Consider the following 20450-nt stretch of genomic DNA (forward strand, 5'->3'; position numbering starts at 1 on the left):
TTTTCTTTAAACTCTTTCTTGCATTTATTGCATCATTGAGTTTTATTTCAACTATCTTCCAAATTAATAATCGTATTTTATCAACTGAATTCTACTCATTTTAGTCCTATCAAAGTTTACTCATTATGTAATCACTTATTTCTAGCCGTTTGAACTGTTATCACAATCAATGTTGTAGAATGTCCCTTCACATAAGGTATTTATTTACAATATTCAGTATATTAATTTTATTTACACCCTTGCTATACTATACGAATATGTCTTCAATATAACTTCCAACCAAACCTCTCATGTAAGTAATTTAAACCGATTATGTAATTATGATCTTACATATCGCAGGTTGTAAGCAGTTGACGAGAAACTACGAAATAAAAATGAATTCATGCTATTCTGCTAGAATGTTTGTTCTTGCTCTTTTCAAAATGATAAAGGAAATTATGTGAATGTAATAAATAGGCTTATTAATATCAGTTTACATCATGTATTAAAATATTATCTAATATAACTGTGTAGTTTAATAACCATCAATTCGAAATCGAACATCATTATGAAATGATTAACAGTAATCAAGATTAGTTTGACAGTACTTGAATAATTCCTTTTACTTTCTTTATATTAATATCACATCATTAGTATTGGTTGAAACTTAAACGGAAAAGAATGTTTAAGAAATAACTATTCAATAAACGTAACCTATTTTATGTAACTCATGTCATTGATAATTCAATTTTGGCATATTTAGTATTCATATACATATAAATTGACATTTTTCATGGAAAGATTTCAGAAGAAAAATTCTTTTTCGATAGTATCATTTTTCGAATTATTGAGTATAGTAATTTATAAATGAGAAAATGTTATTTTAATGAAAGCGCACGGCTGAGGAGCCCCACAATAGGACGAAACGACTGTCCAGTGTTTTCAGGTTTTCTATGGTGATCTAGCTTTAATTGACTCATGATCTCAACTACTGAAATCAATAAAATCTCTACAAAACCTCTTGTGATGCATATTTAGATATCAGAATTTTTATTCGCTATACAAATTCTAGTTTACATGCATAAAACCACATTATTTTAATTATTAAACATAGAATTTATCTGTTCTGAACTGTTTTCTCTATGACAAAAGTGAACCATATTTAACAGACACTGAAGTCAGTTTCATTCAGCAAGATTGTTCCGTAAACATTCATTGAATATTTTTTAAAGATAATAGTTTTGTGATAATGAGTTTCTGTTGTGTTAATAATTCATTTGTTTTGGAACGTTTTACCTTTGTTTTTCCGTGAATCTGACTACCCCTACAACGATAATTAACATGTCTTTTGATTACCAATTTTATGTAGGTAAGTCTAATTATTTATTATAGAAAAAAAGTATTCTAACCACGACTTACAACACCATTAGATTACTTATCATGATGCTTTAACTCATTGCTTTTACTTTATAGTATGTCTTTCCTGTGATATCCTACAACAATGTGAACAGATAGTATGCAATAATGTATTAATAAATGGAACATTTATCCCAGAATATGTAATTGGATGTGAACTAGCTTGCCCTTTTGGAAACATATCCTGTCAAAAAGATAATAATGATGCATCTACTTGGCTACCAGAAGATCCATGTTTACCTGAAATTAGTACAACTTCAGAACCAAATATTTCACTGACAACAACGACTGTCTTTCCGTTTCACACTGACACACCACAATTTAACACTACTACTGATCTAGGTGTCTTAAATACAACCATATTTGAAATACATCAAACGGATTGTCATTATGTGAGCACAGAATCACCAAATAATATTACTGAAGATATAAACTATTCAAAAGGATGGACATTATTCTGGCTTATTCCATTGATACTTATTATCATGATTTTTTTATTGTTACTCTTATGTTTGGTTTTAAATCATTTTCAAAAGCGTAAACATCGAGTAGAATTCCCACTGTCTGAAAAACATATTTTTGATATGATTGACCCTTCTACATCTTCTTGGGGACACTATTCTTATCCATACAAATCAGGAACTCCAATTGGACAAAATGGGTATTATCGTCAAAATAGAAACACTATTTATGAAGCATATGATTCACCAAACAAAACAGATAGAATTCTTACTAATTTACAAAAACTATCATCACCTAAGTATAATAAGTTGAAACTCATTAACAGAAAAACAATATCACCATGTCCGAATAGAAAACTTATAAATTGGCAAGAATCAGGTACATATGAATATGCTATTCCACCAAGTCCAAAATCTGCTTCTTCAATGAATATTAATAAAACACCACCGAATTATTCTCCAAAAAAAGAAAGAAATTATTCACAAATTTCATACAATTTAAATAAATCTACATCACAAATTTTCTCAGGAACTCCAACTATTAGTATAAGATACCCAGAAGAAATGAGATCAATTAGTCAATGTAATATGTTAAATCCTCAAAAATCAAATGTAGAAGATACATTAACACCTGATTATTATATTCAAGATGGTCGAACTACAACGACTTTCAATCGTCATGTTAATCATTTACATAGACCAAAATTATCTGATGATGATAATCAAATTTATCAAACAGAAGCATTAATCAACTGTGGTGATGATGATAATGAATTCACTAATGAGGATACATTTGATCAAATCTCATCAATTACAATGCAACCAACTATTGTACAACAACCAATTTCAAATTTATCTCCTAATCAATCTTTTAATGCATTTATCGATTGTGAAGATCAACAACAAATGGAACAATTAGGTATGTATGATTCACAATACAATGATTGGACATTAGATAAAACAACTATTGCACGAATACCTCGTATTTAAAATATTGAAAGCTTTTAGATTTCATTATTTTTAACTGTACTTTTCTTTATGATATTTCACTATATGAAGACTATAATATGTATGTTGAACGAATCAAGGTAATGAAGAGAATAAACATTTACTTTTCAATCTCTTCTCCTATTATTTAATTAATTTATGAATATTCTGTGAACAGATACACCAATGGACAATGATCCATATGAAAACAAAAAAAAAATCAGTAACAATTTATGTATATTGATCATTTTGGTAAAGATTTTTCTGTTTTTCCCCCAACATCCCCCCCCCAAATTTTTATCACATTTAAAGAATCTGTGGTGGGGAGGGGGCATTGTCATTTGTTTGGTTTCTTTGGTATTTTGATACTCAACCCAAATGTTCTAACTATATATATATATATATATATATATATATATATATATATACACTGATTATCTTTACTTCTCAAGGAAAAGTCCTTCTATTCGAATAAATGATAAGTTGAAATGAACAATTATTCATAGACTGATTTTTATTCTAGATTATTATTTTTTATCACGAATTAATTAGACGGAATTTCTTAGTGAATGAACTACAATACCCCATGTATTAACTACTGCTTATAAAACTCTATATGGTTATGTATTTATCAATAACAATGTCCTTTATTGGATATGTACTTGGATGATCGACTGTTTCTTATAGGATCAGTTGGATTGTTGAGTTCGCTTATTGTTTTGAAAATCAGTGACGTCTTTATCAAATGACTTAGTGATAGTAAATAATAACTGTATAATAGCAAGATCTTTTTGGGTCGAAAGCTGTTTTCAATTAGTAGGCGAAAATATAAAACAGACTAGTTCTCTTTTGTACTCTGTAAATTTCTGACTAGAAATTTCATACAATAATATATCTCAAATGTTTGACAACATAGAAACAGAAATTATGAAATGAGAATTACATGACTATTCCATAAGTGTAAGGAACTGGGTAATATGTCTGTAATTGATTAACAATACATTAGGTAGCGTAAAATTTACTACAATATCTTACTTGACAACTTGAATTTTACAATGAGAAATAATATAAAATACAGTAATTCGAATGTTAAATAATCTTTCTCAAATCATTCCTAAAATGGTGCGAATCACAAATTTTGTAGTTAACCGTTGTTGATATTCAAGCGTGAATTGTTCAGTTTCATTTTGGAATCTTGGAGTAGACGTATCTAGATTTTAAGTAGGTAACTACTGATTAGCATTTTTTTAGTAAGGTTCTTTTATACGAAATATGGTTGCTAAACCCGTACTCAGCTGTCCTCCTTTATCCAGGCTTGGACTGGTAGTGACCCTAAGAAAGCTAGAGGTGGAGTTATTTCCGATGGTTATAAATTGATTATTTTCTGGAAATCGATGGGCGATGGGATCTAGTACGTGATTTTCATACTAACAAAGACGCATGAGATTATATACTTGCGTCTTAATACTATTATTACTCAACCCGAGACCTAAACTTAATACTGCTCACTATTCAAAATGTATTCAGAACTTTAGATTGTAGTGTTTGATGTATAGACTAAACAAAACCTAGCAAACATGACAACAATTCTCAATTTTCCATCATAAGTAAACTAACGTTCGGATTATTTTAGTAAATAATAGACTACAGAATAGAAATTGCATAAATTCTTAGCAGTTTAGAACCTAACTCATGAAAATATATTACAATCACTACTGGGTATAAAATATGTAGTTCATTACTTACTTATACCTGTTACCCCTCGTGAAGGAGCATAGGCCGCACATCACCATTCTCCATCAAACTCTGTCCTAAACAATCCTTTCCAGTTGTCTCTAGTTGCTATTCATCCTTTTCATATCTGCTTCCGATTCCATACAAAGTGTGTTCTTTGGCCTTCCACTTCTCCGCTTCCCTTCAGAATTCCAAGTTAGTGCTTGTCTCGTGATGCAGTTTGATGATTTCCGTAATGTATGTCCTATCCACTTCTAACGTCTTTTCCTGATTTCTTCTACAGCTGGAAGCTGATTTGTTCTCTACCACAGTAGGCTGTTGCTGATGGTATCCGGCAACGGACATTCGGTATCTTGTGTAAACAACTGTTTATGAATACTTGTACCTTTGTGATGATGGTTGTGGTAGTTCCCTAAGTTTCAGCTCCGTATAGTAGAACTGTCTTGACGTTCGTATTGAAGATTCTCACTATGATATCTGTTGACAGTTGTTTTGAGTTCCATAAATTCTTCAATTGAAGAAATGCTGTCCTTGCTTTGCCAGTACTCGCCTTTACGTCTGCATCTGAACCTCCCTGTTCACCGACTATGCTGACCAGGTACGTGGAAGACTACATATCTTCCAGGGCTTCTTCATCAAGTGTGATTAGGTTGGTTATCGCTGTGTTTATTTGAGTATCCGGTTTTATTCTTGTATATGTTCAGGCCTACTTCTGCAGAGGCTGCTGGAACACCAGTTGTCTTCATTTGCATTTGTTCGTCTGTATGGGATATAAGAGATAGGCCATCAGCGATGTCCCAAACGTCTAGTTGCATCGAGGTCGTTCATTATATACCGTTCTTCCCGTCAGATGTAGAGGTCTTCATATTTCAGTCAACAATCAAAAGAGACCGGAAGGTGAAGAGTTGATAGCTTTGTCTGGTCCTAGTTTTTACTTGAAATGGATCTGTCAGCTGTCGTCCATGCACGACTTTGCATTGTAGTCCGTCGTACCAATTCCTGATGATATTGACGATGGTTTTAGGTACGCCATAGTGTCAAAGAAGTTTCCATAATGCTTTCCAATCCACACCGTCAAATGCCTTCTCATTAGTGAAGGTTGATGTATAGTGACGAGTTCCATTCAATTGAATGTTCAACGATGATTCGTAGTGTAGCGATTTGGACTGTGCACGGCCGATCCTTACGGAATCCGGATTTTGAAATTGGGCGTCTATTGTTATATCTTGAGTTTTTGTGCCCTATTAATACGTAACATAATGATACCGCCGATTAGAGAACAGTGATTTATCGATCAGAGCATAAAACTCGTACTGGCAGTCCAAAGTCTCTGCTTGTCAACTCTAATACTCCTCTTTACTTGCTTGTTTGCTACTGTGTATTCGGCCAGCGCCTTGACCTTACCGGCTCCGGTTCAGCTGTTGTTAATTACCGACTTCTTGTTCTTCCTTTCTTTGATCCTGTCCAGTGTTTCTATAGAGGTCCATTCTTTGGGATGATGCTGCTTGCGGTCCAGAACCTTCTGACACACTGAAGTTAGTGCTTCTTTGATCCCTTTCCAGCCGTCCTCCATAGTAGTTTCTTCTTCTTTCCGTAGATCCTGCTGTTCATAGCCATCTTGGATTCGTTGAACTTGTTAGTATATCGAAGGAAGGATGTATTGAACCTTTGTAGTTCTGTTTGTCCAGTTGTCCAGCTGTTCTTTAGCTTCCGTTTCATCTCGGACATAACCAGATAGTAATCTGAAGCTATATCAGCTGATCTCTTGGTTCTCACGTCTTCTATTGACCTTGTGGATTTTTTAATGATGCAAATATGATCTATCTGGCTCTGAGTAGCGTAATCCGGTTAGATCCATGTAGCTTTATGTCAGCGTTTGTGTGGGAATATCGTGCAGTCTATATCTAATTTATTGAATGCACATAGATTCGCAGATCTCTCGCCATTCTCGATCCTTTCTCCCAGTCAGTTCATGTCGTCTCATGTTATTCTCATATCTAGTGTTGCCATTCAGAATTTGGCATTTAGATCTACATGATGGTCAGGTCCTTATCTGGACACTTCGCAACGATCGATTGCAATCTCTCATAGAACTGATCTTTATTGTCGTCATTGCTATCATTGATTGGTGCATAACATTGGATACAATTCATTGTAATTCCCTTTAACTTTGTTTTGAATGTTGCTTTGGTGATCCTGGATCCATAATATTCCCATCCTATAACTGCGTTACGTGCTTCTTTGGACAGAATCAGAGCAGCTCCTTGTGTGTGCGTGAACCGAGTACTGACCATCTCTCCCGTACCTAGTCATTTCTGTCCAGCTTGGATCCAATGGGTTTTGTTGATTCCAAAAACCGCCATGTTATACCTCCTCATTTCTGTTGCTTTCCGAACAGATCGCTCGGCCTCCCACATTGTCTGGGCGTTTCGTGTACCTATAAAAATGGTTGCTCTGGTTGTTAGAAGGGGCATTGGCCTCGTGACTTTTGAAGAATCTTGGCTTTTATAATGAGACGTCATAATTCTTCCCTCAACTTGGAGAACAGAGTTTGAGTACCATAATTAGTTTAATCTGGTTAGCGTTTATTAGCACGCTTTTGTACGAGATGAGGTTGCCGATCCCATACCTGACCCTCCTCCTCTGTGTGCGCTTGGGACCGGCAATAATTCTAGAAGGGCTATATGATTTCAAAATTGTTTTAAAATAATAACAACTAATGGTCTAATCTGGATAACAGAGTAAATTTACCACAAATTTACTTTAACCCTTCTATATTTCAATCTTGCATTAATGCTCCGTACTATTTCTTCAAATAGTTGGATATTTAAGTAAATGAAAAACAAAGGATCAATAATTACTTAAGCCTGTTCCTCCTCGTGGAGCAAAGTACTATTCACTATGCTATTTGCGTCTAATTCTCGACCTAATGTTTTCTCCGCTCTGAATCTTTTTCTTTCGGGATTTCAAGTTAAGGCTTGCTACATGATGCCGTTTGATGATTTCCGAAACGTATATCCTACCTATCTCCAGCGTCTTTTACTGATTTCCTCATCAGCTGTAAGTTAGTTTGTTTTCTCCCACAGTGGGTGTTTTGTTGATAGTGTCCGGCAAAAGGATCTATGGTATTTAGAGTAGACAACTATTTATAAATATCTGTTCGTTTCGGATGATGGTTGTAATAGATCTCCATGTTTTAGCAGAACTGTCTCGATGTTTGTATTGAAGATTCAGAATTCGATGTTTGCTGACAGTTTTTTTCTGAGTTTCAGACGTTCTTCAGTTGTAGGAAAGCTGTCTATACTTCGTCTATCCATGCATTCACATTTGCATCAGTTCCTCCTTCTTTACCAATGTTGCTTCCCAGGTACTTAAATCTCCTCACGTCTTCCAGAACTTATTCATAAAGTGTGATTTGTTTGGCGCTCGCTGTGTATGATCAATAATATTCAGGCTTTAAAACAACCTTGAACAGAAATTTCTTGTATGAAAATATCAGTTAGACATTAACGTAACATTCACTATCACAAGATAATATGAAACCAAGCAAGTGAATCAAACACATTCAATGAACGCTTAGTTTATGTGCTTAACTAAATCTAACGTAATCATCGTTAGATTGGAGCTTTTTACGCGCTTCGCTTTCCTAAATATTATCGTCTAGACGTGTTAGCTATTGAGCAATATGATAATTTTTTTCAATCATACATTAATTCTCACGTAACTATTAACACGTTTACTACTTCAATTACAACTATATTCCATTTACGGTACAATTTCATTAAGACCTTTTCCACTCACTTTGATTATAATAAACAACTGACTCTATTTTTGATCATTTTAGCTTAACTAATGACATTTTGTTTTGAAGTTACATTATTAATTGTTAAAGTGGTTTATGACTGTATCATATTGTTACAGTTATTCTCTCATACATCTAAAAGATTTACTTCGATTACTTATCTTGCATTTTTTGGCTAATGCACTATTTGTTTTAAATAGAAAGTACAAAGACAGTAATCTAATTCAATTTTACTAAATTTTAGTTTTATATTTTACATGATTTGAAGATACTTTTTGTCTAGAATAGATATCACATGGAAAAAAAGACATTAGTGAAGACTAGAATGCAATTTGTCCTAATTCGGAATTCTTCGATAGTATGTAATCACAAGATATAGGACCCCATGTTAATCGAACTTGCGATGAACATAATACTATTATCTCATTAATAACATACCAGATAGTTTACACAACAGTTCCACTTATATCATGGTATAATTTGACTCTGATATAGTGTTATCAAGGATTAATAAATTTAGAGAGAATACAATGAACATAATGTAGCTATTTCACAAACTGATTACTGAGTTTTCAATGGGGATTACTCATTGATCACTATCTACAAAGGAACATTTTGAATATGTCGTGAAATTGATTTACCATAGATTATTTGTTACGGATTTTAGACTTAATTACGAAGCATACATCTTTTAGTGTAGTGACACAACTCGAATCTAATTGAGGAAAATATTTATTAGTTCAACTTGAATTTTAAGTCTTTCTCATTATCTATTTTTCACATTGAAAATTTAAATGTCAAAAAAACTTACCATGTTTTACAATTCAGAATCAACTTCCTGATAACGTTCTTTGACAGAATTAAGTAGAACTATTTGTGTTGCAAAATTATTTTTATTGTATACATGGGATATTCAATAATATAAACAAAGATAGTCAAATATCTATAGCATATTACCTTCAACGTGCACAACTGTTCACGTATATATATATATATATATATATATATATATATATATATTCAAATAGATCTATACAAATTTCTTGGACATCTACCAATATAACTTGGCCTACATGAGCAGTTGAATTGATAAATACAGAAAGTAAGTGACTAGTCTAGGCAATTTATCTTTCAACCTCAGAGTTTTCATTGGACATGTGGAAAACATTAATTAGAGTTTACCTGTATTGAAAGTTCTTTGGATTGATCTGCGTAACTTTAGTTTTAGCATGTCACTAGGTGCATCGCTTCTGAGTTGTAAGCGTATATACAGAGGCTTTTTATTCACTGTTAGGCATTCTCTATGGTTTCTTTTATTGGCTATGTTTTTATTTATAAATTTCTCAGAATATCCATTTTCTTTTAGGATCGTGTATAATGCCTTTGTATATTAATTTGGATTTATGACTGTAGTGTAGTCAACAGAACACGGGTGGAGACAATCGAATGTATTTAACACAAAATTACAGGAGTTGTTAATAAAATCTAACAATCATAAAGTAAATACTCAATTTGCAAAATGTCCACCAATTGTTTCAAAATGACTCAGACTTCATTGTTCTTGTATTTTCATACAAATTACATCCTGTTTTCATTCTTTACTGTTCGATCCACTTGTCTCTCTGCTGCCAGACCTTCTGTTCACGACTTACATCATTACTACTTATGTCAATATAAGTTGCCCACACCACAGTAGGACCTGATGAGGAATAAATATTTAGTAGTATATCAGTACATCAGTTTTTAATTATATATATAAAACTACTTGTTATTGAAGTTTGCATTCATGTCGACTTTGTTAAAACATTAATGGTTAGATTTTGATTAAGTAATGATTAATGACTAAATAAAAATGATTTCCCATGAATATTTAAATTAGATAGTTGTAGACAACTGTTTTGTAGACAAAGTTGATTTATAAACGATCAATAGTATTAGATAGTTCACAATCTTAGCTTATTATTTATTTTATTTATTTATTATTAGTGGCTTTATTCAATATTATATATTTTTGGTACAATATAGAATTCTCAGCACAAAGTATTTCAGCGAGTTTCCTCTTCTTGTTTATGGATCGACACACGTGATCAATATTGAATAGTTGCTAGTTAGATGTTAACAGTTTAAGGATCGATATTTGAATAATGTATATTCTTTTCGATGCATATTGCTAGCTATCATGATGTTTCTGACTGTACATTTTTGTAACTTGTAAAGTGTAAGGTCATAAATATGTAGCGTGGCGTCCAGTTGAGGTTAACTATGAACACCGCTACAAAGAAACACGTGCCAAGCGAATCAGCAGGCGAGGGTTGAACGTAACCAAAGAAACCCATAAAATCTCCGAGAAGCCAAATATCAGAAGACAGTTAATGGACCAAGTAGAGGTTTATTAGCTGGCGATCTCGTGGCATCGAAAGGATACCGAGATCGTGCCAGGACACAACCTTGGTTACAGAAGGTAACCGAATTCGCGCGAGGTTACAATCGAAGTGTCAGTAAAAGAATGGAAGCACAAAATAGCTGTCATTAGCACAGTCAAACAAAAGCACGTTAAAACAAACACTGGTACAGTTGGTTATAATAATAATCGTTTTTATTAAACCAGTCGTGTTCTCGTGATAAACGTGAGTCACTACAGGAGCCCCCGCTAGAAAGGGTTTACACTTTCGATAAATAGCGGTTTGAATCGTGGGACTGATCGGCTGACGAGCGATTGTAGGACGGAAGAATTGGCGAACAGGAAAGCGATCGTTGATCTTCGAGTTGCCAACGAAGGTCGTTTTCGGAGAACGGTACCAGGAGCGATGTGCTGTATTTGTTGCTTGAGTTGACATGCTACACCAGAGTGGTTTGTATCCGGAATCTGAAGAGGGCGTTCGTAGGAGTGCGCACCAGAAACGCTGCAGACGTAGGACGAAACCACGTTGAGCCAAAAGACCAGAAGCGACCGTAACGACCAAGTTCGAGACCAAGCGTATGCGAAGCATTCGAAACCAATATATCGACTGAGTACGTTGACAAGAGCATGGGTGATCAGGCCAGCTTTCGCCAAAGTTGACTGAAGTCGACGGTACCAAACGGAGATGGTCGAAGGCGCGGGCTCAGGAAACAAAAAGAAAATCAAAAAAAGAAGAGTGTAGCATACGTGTAGTATAGGAATAATCCTACACCGTATCGGTTGTTGACTGTGCGATTATTCGCGGAAGCGTACGGGTAACCGTACTCGGCGACCGGAACGTGAGACGGCAGTCTCGTTCGCGTCGTGTGAGCCTGCAATCTCATCCGAAGTCAGAGGCGGCGTGGTCTGCTGATCTGGACGTGAGACTGTCGTCTCGTCCGTAGACGGTGCAGATGACGCGTGCTGTTGACCGGGACGTGAGAATGAGGTCTCACATGCATCTAGCGTGGGACCTGAAGAAGATTTAAGGATCCCGCTAGGTTTGATAGGTCTAGCATTGAATCTCAGGGTGTCAGATAGGGCACTGTCATCGACGTGTGCTGGTTTGAGACGATCAATGCTGACGATCTCGACGCGTCCATATCGATCAACCTTGAAGGTCTTTTCGTGACGAGCGATCACGTGAAAAGGGCCTTCGTAAGGTTGTTGCCAAGGTTTGCGTACCGAATCTACTCGTACAAAAACATGTGAACAGGTAGATAACTCTCGAGGGAGAGCGACCTGTCGATGTTGTATTCGAGTTGACACCGGAGACAGCGTTTGCATAATTGCAGACAGTCGATGGACGTAGTCTGATTTACCGAAATTAGGTCTGCTCCGTGGTGTGAAGAATTCTCCGGGCGGACGCAATGTCGTGCCGTATACAAGTTCCGTGGCGGAACATTGGATATCTGCCTTTAAACTCGTTCTCACCCCTAAAAGAACGAGCGGTAAGGTTTCGTGCCAGTTGCCGTTTTCGTGTGCTCGTAGAACACTTTTAAGTTGGCAGTGAAACCGTTCAACTTAACCATTTGGTGCTGGGTGGTAGACGGATATGCTTATGCGTATGCATTCCATACCAAGCAGCCGGGTCAGCGAGGAGAATCGTTAATAGGGTAACATTTCTCGAATAAAGCGTGGAATTCATCATCACGCGAATAAAAAGTGACAAGGGTTCGGTACACATACGTGTGAGTCTATTATATTAATACTATTCTTATCGTTATCCGTCATGTCGCGTATATTATATATTAAAAAATATGAAAATATACGACAGACGTGGATAGATAAATCATAGACTCACCGAATTGGCTTCTTTGGAAGATTTGATCAGAAGTTGAGGCGTGTTCCAAAATACGGGTCACCAATTGTATTCGATTTGGGATTACCAATTGTAGCGTGGCGTCGAGTTGAGGTTAACTATGAACACCGCTACAAAGAAACACGTGCCAAATAGATCAGAAGGCGAAAGTTGAACGTAACCAAAGAAACCCATAAAATCTCCGAGAAGCCAAATATCAGAAGACAGTTAATGGACCAAGTAGAGGTTTATTAGCTGGCGATCTCGTGGCATCGAAAGGATACCGAGATCGTGCCAGGACACAACCTTGGTTACAGAAGGTAACCGAATTCGCGCGAGGTTACAATCGAAGTGTCAGTAAAAGAATGGAAGCACAAAATAGCTGTCATTAGCACAGTCAAACAAAAGCACGTTAAAACAAACACTGGTACAGTTGGTTATAATAATAATCGTTTTTATTAAACCAGTCGTGTTCTCGTGATAAACGTGAGTCACTACAAATATTTCAAAAATTCACCTGAATAGTTTCTGCCATTAATTGACATAATGATCTGTTGAAACAATCAGGGAAAGAGATAACTCGTTGAAATATCTAGATGGTGAGAACAGGTAGCTCAGATATTCAATCAGGCCGCCTACAGATAGTATCTCATATGAATAGTTTGACATGGGATCGATACTTGTTATAGTATTATATGAAATGATGTCAAAAGTTGACTTTAAATCTGCTTTTGTTGAAATAACCAATATAAAAAAGAATCTAACATCTGATATGATGTAGCAGTCAAAATTTCTGAAGAGTACTTTACAAAAAAATGATTCTATACTTTGTTTATTAATTGTCTTTGAAAAGCTTGTAATGTCGGTTATTATGTTAAGCAGATATACCTTATTCTAGCATTCGGACAGTCCATTCTTTTCATCCTACTTGATTCACAATTCTGACCTTGTTAAATATTCGCTTGTCAATCTTGACTGATTTTATATGAGCGCGTAGGTGTATGTACATTTCTTATACCATACTCATCACATGTCTGTAACTTCCTTTTGGGTAACTATAATTATTGATTAACGCTTGATTAAATGGGTGTTGGCTTACACGCCATCGTCACCGCTCGTCGTTTCTCTTCTCTCTATTTCATTCGCTTCATATACAAAATATATGTATTCAAAAGTCCATTCTCGTTATTTGACTTGTCTAAATCCGTTATTGAATAATAAGGTATAGTCCAATGGGCTTAACATAATAACCGACATGCTTTTCTACTGGACTATTGAAAGTAACTTATCTAGGTGACTACAATATGAAAGAAACTAATCATGAATTACAATTCTGGGATTGTATGACTAAAAATTAGTATAGGATTTTTATTATCTAGAAAATAAAATCCGTAATTTCACATTATTAATTCATTCATATTGAAACAAAGAAAGAAATACCAATGACATTCCATTCTATTAAAATAAAATATATATTATGATGTAGGTCGCAAAATGGATTATAATATGTTTTATCATTGCAAATCTATTTTCTACCTTCAAAGAGATACATTTATAGACAATGTCAAATTCAAATAATACTTAAAGGTCTTTTACCATACAAACTGATGTAAACTAAATGATATTTTTTGATTGAAATCATGATTCATTTGGAGCTAGACCACCATGGAAAACCTGGAAGCACTGGACGGCCGTTTCGTCCTAGTATGGGACTCCTCAGCGGCGTGCATCCACGACCCCGCACCCCGCGAGATCCGAACCCAGGACCTATCAGTCTCGCGCCAGGCGCTTAACCAACTAGACCACTGAGCCGGCGTCCAGTGGTGTTAATGTCTAACCTCAACCAATCGATGAAATTGCGCGACCACATTTCATTGTACTGAGGTAGACACCTGTTTCTACCAGAAACGGATTAGCTCCACTGGTCACGGCTTCTCACCAGAACTCCGAGAATTTTCTCACGAAGCTAGTCACTAGTGAGCACATTGTAATTATCAATTTAGGTGCCGGCTCATTGGTCTAGTTGGTTAAGTGCCTGGCACGAGACTGATAGGTCCTGGGTTCGAATCTCGCGGGGTGCGGGATCGTGGAAGTACAGTGCTGAGGAGTGCCAGACTAGGACGAAACGGCCGTCCAGTGCCTCCAGGTTTTCAATGGTGGTCTAACTTCAATTGACTCGTGATTTCAATCAAAAACGTACCAATCTTCACAACACCTAAACTAATGATATTTTTTAATGGTCCGATAAGTTATTTAGTTTAAATTATATAATTAGTTAACAACATATAAACTAACAGCATTCTCATATTATCGATCATTTTTCGTGTTATTCGGTGTACAACTATCTTACAATAGATACAATCAAACCCCAGTGTTCATATTAGAACTCTGAAAATTTTCTCACAAAGTTAGTCACTAGCGAGCACCAACGAGAATATAAGACAGTAAACTAATCAATGTTAGACTTGCATGTCACTGAAATCCGGCTTGTTTTTATTGAGGTTAGACGTTCGCGTGTGAGATTGAAATTCTTGGGTTCGATTTTTGGTTGCTAGATTATTTATGAGAAATGTTGAGAAATTCATAATCAGGCAAAACAGTCAAATAGGGCTTCCAGGTCTTCAACATTATTTTTTTAGCTGAAATCGGTTTATAACTTCCATAAAATATTAAGAGCTAACTAGATGTGTAGTGAATAAGAACTCAGATGTTGTGAGCCGATTTTTTATTTTATACAAAATCAAACAATACTTTTGTAAAATATGAAAGTCATACATCAAATGCATATCTTTCTTGAGTTGTCCTTTGGATATTCTATTATTCTTCTAATCCTATTGTTATTTCGACTGCTATCTATTTTTCTTCCTCTTCCCTTAATTTCAGTCTTTTGGTTATAAGCATTTAACTTCCAATTCCTGCTATATACTACTTGTATCTGTCCACATCACAGATGTTATTCCTGGTTAAATACTAAAAGTTGTGAGAAATGGATCAAATTTAGGAATATATTTGATAGAAAACTGTTTGTCTTTCATTTCAAAACCATCAAATACACATAAAAATAACTCACTTCATACGTCTAAATAGTGCTTTTTATTAAAGAAGACCATAGAGAATATTAAGACTGTACTAGAAAAGACCCTTTATATGGTTTCACCGAAGTTTTAGTCTTGAAGATGCTCAATACAACAACAAATTTACTTTTTTTGAAGCTGTAACTTAATTAAAAAGGGTGTATGTTTGTTTTGATTCAATAGAATTTAATGTAGACACCAAAATTCAGAATATCATCACTGGATAACTCGACCAAGGAAAATATACATCACAACTTCCTTGTACTACTTATTATATTTAAGTTTGAAACGAATAACTAGTGATTAGAAATTTCTCATGCATATCCTAATAATATTTGTTAGTTTTATTAACTACTAATGAGTATTTAAGTAGATCACAATTAGTAGTATAAAGAATGTGTCATGTGATTACAGCTTAAGTAACACTATGGTGTTAGTTTTAAGCTTGTTTACGTTCAGAATAAGTATTTTTAGCATTAAAAGAAATTTGATTAGGTATCTTCAAGATAATTATCGAGCTAGAACAAATGATTTTTAAAGTTTTTCAAGGCTAACAGACTTTGTTTGTTAAACATTTTGTTATCTCAGTATTTCTACATCCAGATTTGTAAAGTAATGCAATAGTTTTCTACTTAATAATCATGATTTATTCATAAGTTTCATAAATTCTAAACCTTTTGGTTCAGATATTCTATTCATGTATTCTTTTTAAGAAAGGCTATCAATGCTGGTCGGTGGCCTATGCTCCATTAGGAGTAACAGGCGTAAGTAAGTAAAGTAAGTAATTAATTCCAATTCATTACAGATATTTATTCTAAACAGATTGACTAGTGTATATGAAAATCAAGCTATTATATTCTTGAATTTGAATAAAAAATTATGGGTGGAATAACTTAATGTCTTATTGGTTGGCACAGTCGGTCATTCACACAGTGACCAAACAACAAACCTATGATACTGATCATGAGATTATTTCGATTTCTAAAGAATGAAACACATCCTAATAGTGTAACATCACGGCTTAAATCTCTAAGGGATTTACACACATAAATCAGAATAAGTGAACGGTTATTTTTCAATTCTGTTGATCAGTAAAATTCTTTCTTTTTACTCTCAGTTTTATCACTTAAGTAGCTGATCGCGTTCGGGAATAGAAAGTTTATTAATAAACATCAGAGTCATACACAGTACAAACCAACGTAGATTTGACTAAGTTTACCTATTCAATATTGGTATTGAATTTGTAAATACTTTACAATGTTCGTAATCCATTGGATATCACTTCTGTTAACTATATTGAGTTATAAATTTAAATTATTAGAAAATATTATTATTATCACATACATAACACCTGCCTTCTCTTATATATAGCGCAAGCTAGAAGGATTCGAGCTTAGAAGAAAAGTCCTCCCATCCACAAAACAGATTTATAACAACCTTTATTAGTCCTTGGCCAATTTAGGCTTAACAAACAATTTGACATATTATTTTCTATACTATTTGTTCTTTTGTTTTTCGTATCGTTTTTTTCAAGCATACTATTTACTATTTATTTATTTAACCTATTTTGTTGTTATCAGTGATTGATAAACTGCCATGAGTGACTTCATATATTCATAAATGTATATGAATATTGAATGTAAATTAAAGTCCGATGTTGATTTTAAATGGGAAGCAATAGTATTCACTCATATAACTTGTTCTAACTTCAGTCTTACAATATGTTATGAAAATTGTAACTAATCAGTGATTTTGTTTAATAACATGTATACAATCATTGTTAAGTGTATCTTGATCAAAGTCACATTGAATTAAGGCGATAAATTCAATTCATCATTTATTTCTCATTTTAAAAATAACAAGTTTAAAAAGTGAAGTAATATCGTTTATTGATTGAGATCATGAACCGATTGATGTTAGACCACCATTGGAAACCCGGAAGCACTGGACGGCCGTTTCGTCCTATTGTGGGACTCCTCAGCATTGCGCATCCACCATACCGCTCGCGGGATTCGAACCAAGGGCCTTCAGTCTCGTGCGCGAACGCTTAACCTACTGGACCGCTGAGCCGGCATCCAATGGTGTTAGTGTCTAAAATCAACCAATCCACTTCCCTTGTACTGAGGTAGACACCTGTCTCTACTCGACACGGATTAGCCACACTGGTCACGGCTTCTCACTAGAACTCCGAGAATTCCCTCATGAAGCTAGTCACTAGTGAGCACATGCTAATTATCAGTATAGTGTTTGTGGAGATTATTAAGTTTTTGATTGAGATCATGAACCGATTGATGTTAGACCACCGTTAGATCGTGGTTGCGCACTGCTGAGGAGTCCCATAATAGGACGAAACGGTCGTCCAGTGCTTTCAGGTTTCCAATGGTGGTCAAAGATCAATCGGTCCATGACCTCAATGAAAAAATTTAATAACCTCCACAACCCCTATACTGATAATTTTGTTTGCTTCAAACAATAGCTGAAAAATATTGTGATGTGTTCTACTGATGTCAACATATTTAAGTAGTATGCATCATCAATCGAAAGTGAAATACCTGGTAGCAAAAGGTTAAGAAGATCGAAGAGAAGAGAACGAGAACAAAAAGTGATTGGTATGGGAATGAAGGAACAATCAAGTCTGAGACAATTGATTGACATTTGCAAATGAAGTATTTACTGTATAAGTTTCAGATTTTACTAAGGGATTCTGTAATTTTTTATTCACATACATATGGTTGTTCCACACTGGTGTTCTCGTTCACCACAGTATTACTTGGATAACAAATACACAAACAAAGTCAGTTTGTTTGTTATTATCAATTAAATTAGAGAAAAAATAATTGTAACGACATTATGATGACGCAATATATTTTAACTGAATTTTTCTTGCTCAAATTACAACTAGTTTCAAATGGCGTGATGTGTATTTAGTTTATCTCACAACTACTACTGATAATCAGGTTATTATGTGTAGAACAGTTACACATTAGTACACTAGTATATAAATCAGTTCTAGGTGATCAACTAGTTTATCCGTTATGAATGAACTGTTCTCACTTAATATTCTGGTAAAAAAAAATGAAGTTCCAATCTTCTTTGAAACATTTACTACAATTAGGATCACAATACATCAATTATAAACTATCCTCAACTACCGCATTGCTTTACTGAAATCCAAATTTACTGTCATTTCATGGTCCAAGAGGTTTTAAAGTGAATACAACCAAGGTAGGGACAATCGAATGCACTAACCACAAAAATTACAAACTATCCCAATAAAATCTGAAAACCATATAGTGAATCGTCAATTTGCAAAATAATAACCCATCATATCAAACGCGACTGTTCCTGTTGCAAACATCAATTCTTTGTCTCCCATTCCATTGTTCATGCGTTTTCTTACAAATTCCATTGTGTTCTCGCTCTTCCTTTCTTGATCTTCCCCCATCTTCTGCTGCCAGACATTACGTTTTTAACTCGCGTCATATACTACTTACATCAATATAAGTAGTACGCACCTCAGTATTACTTAACAGTTACCGAAATTAATAGTTACGTAGCTGTTGTGGATGCGGAGGAATAGACCAATAATTATCATGTTAAGTCCAATGGTGTCCTTGGACTTTAAATGGACATTTTCTATTGGTCGATATCTGTTCACTTGTTGAATATTGTACAAAATGTTGTTTTCTATTTTATGGTACGATGTGGTATGCTTGATTGGTATATAAACAAAGTATGTTTGAAATATAATGATTCATAACTCAGAGGCTGTGACTTGTGTTCTAAACTCAACTGACTGGGCTAGACAGGGAAGCGAGACCAATAGAGACTCTAGGCCGTCCGTACGTATTTACGTGTCACTGTAATCGATCGATAACACAGGGTAAAAATCGACCGCAACTTAAAGTCATAACAATAGCTAATGTAAAATGTTAAAGGTAGCTTTCGTTACAGTAGATAAACTTTTTAATTTAATGAAAACAAACCTTCTTTGCAGATTTCACTACATTGTCTACTAATATATCACTTAATAAATCGCTACCACCTAATTTTAAGTTGTGATAATACTTATTAGTTTAAGACATACTTTAGCTAGATGTTCGCTTGAAATTAACGAAATCACATTTCTTAATTAGATTTTTGTATATCCCCAAAGCTGCATCACTCTGGTTATTTGTTGATTTATGGAAAAATATAAGCGACCAAATGTAAATGCCAAAAATACTAAATCTGTCTACTTGATACCAAAAAATAACCTTGCTAAATTGATCAACATTAAATGATTTTTCGATGTCATAAACTGATCTAAGTTACAGAACCAAGAAAAATCTGTAAGTAATGGACAGCAAGGGACTCCTTGAGAGTGCCCATTCATGACTCCATCAGGGATTTAATCTGGGGCACTTGACCTTACATACGAACTATAAACCTTTAGACTACTGAGTTGGAATCCACTGTTTTGCAAATCTAGCTTTAATCCTGGGAATGGATAAGTTCAAGCTTTTTAAAATCACCATTACATTTTAAGTGAGGAGTTACCGTATGATGAAGTGCAAGTACCCAAACTAACCGAAGCTTCTACCTTGATGCTGTGGACAAATTTATCTCATTGAATTATTGAACAAAGCCATGCCTGGTGAGTAAATTGCAGAGAAGAGTGATCAAAATTATTAAATCTGAAGTGTGAGCAGTAAATTGTTCTATGAAGTGAAACGAGGCGTGGAGGCAGAGGAGTGTTGTCCACGTGAAACTTCCA

The 20450-nt window shown here is 34.7% G+C and overlaps 1 protein-coding gene across 1 annotated transcript in view; it reads left to right on the plus strand.

The window, feature by feature from the left end:
• The window catches only part of MS3_00007327 (uncharacterized protein), a 39837-nt gene extending 35507 nt beyond the window's left edge, over positions 1-4330 (plus strand). The window contains exon 2 of the mRNA XM_051215589.1: positions 1453-4330. Coding sequence (XP_051066121.1) covers positions 1453-2846 — 1394 coding nt within the window. The 3' untranslated portion in view covers positions 2847-4330. The remainder of the gene's footprint in view (positions 1-1452) is intronic.
• Positions 4331-20450: the final 16120 nt, after the last annotated feature.

This window comes from Schistosoma haematobium, chromosome 4 (assembly GCF_000699445.3).
Source record: "Schistosoma haematobium chromosome 4, whole genome shotgun sequence".
Lineage (NCBI taxonomy): Eukaryota > Metazoa > Platyhelminthes > Trematoda > Strigeidida > Schistosomatidae > Schistosoma > Schistosoma haematobium.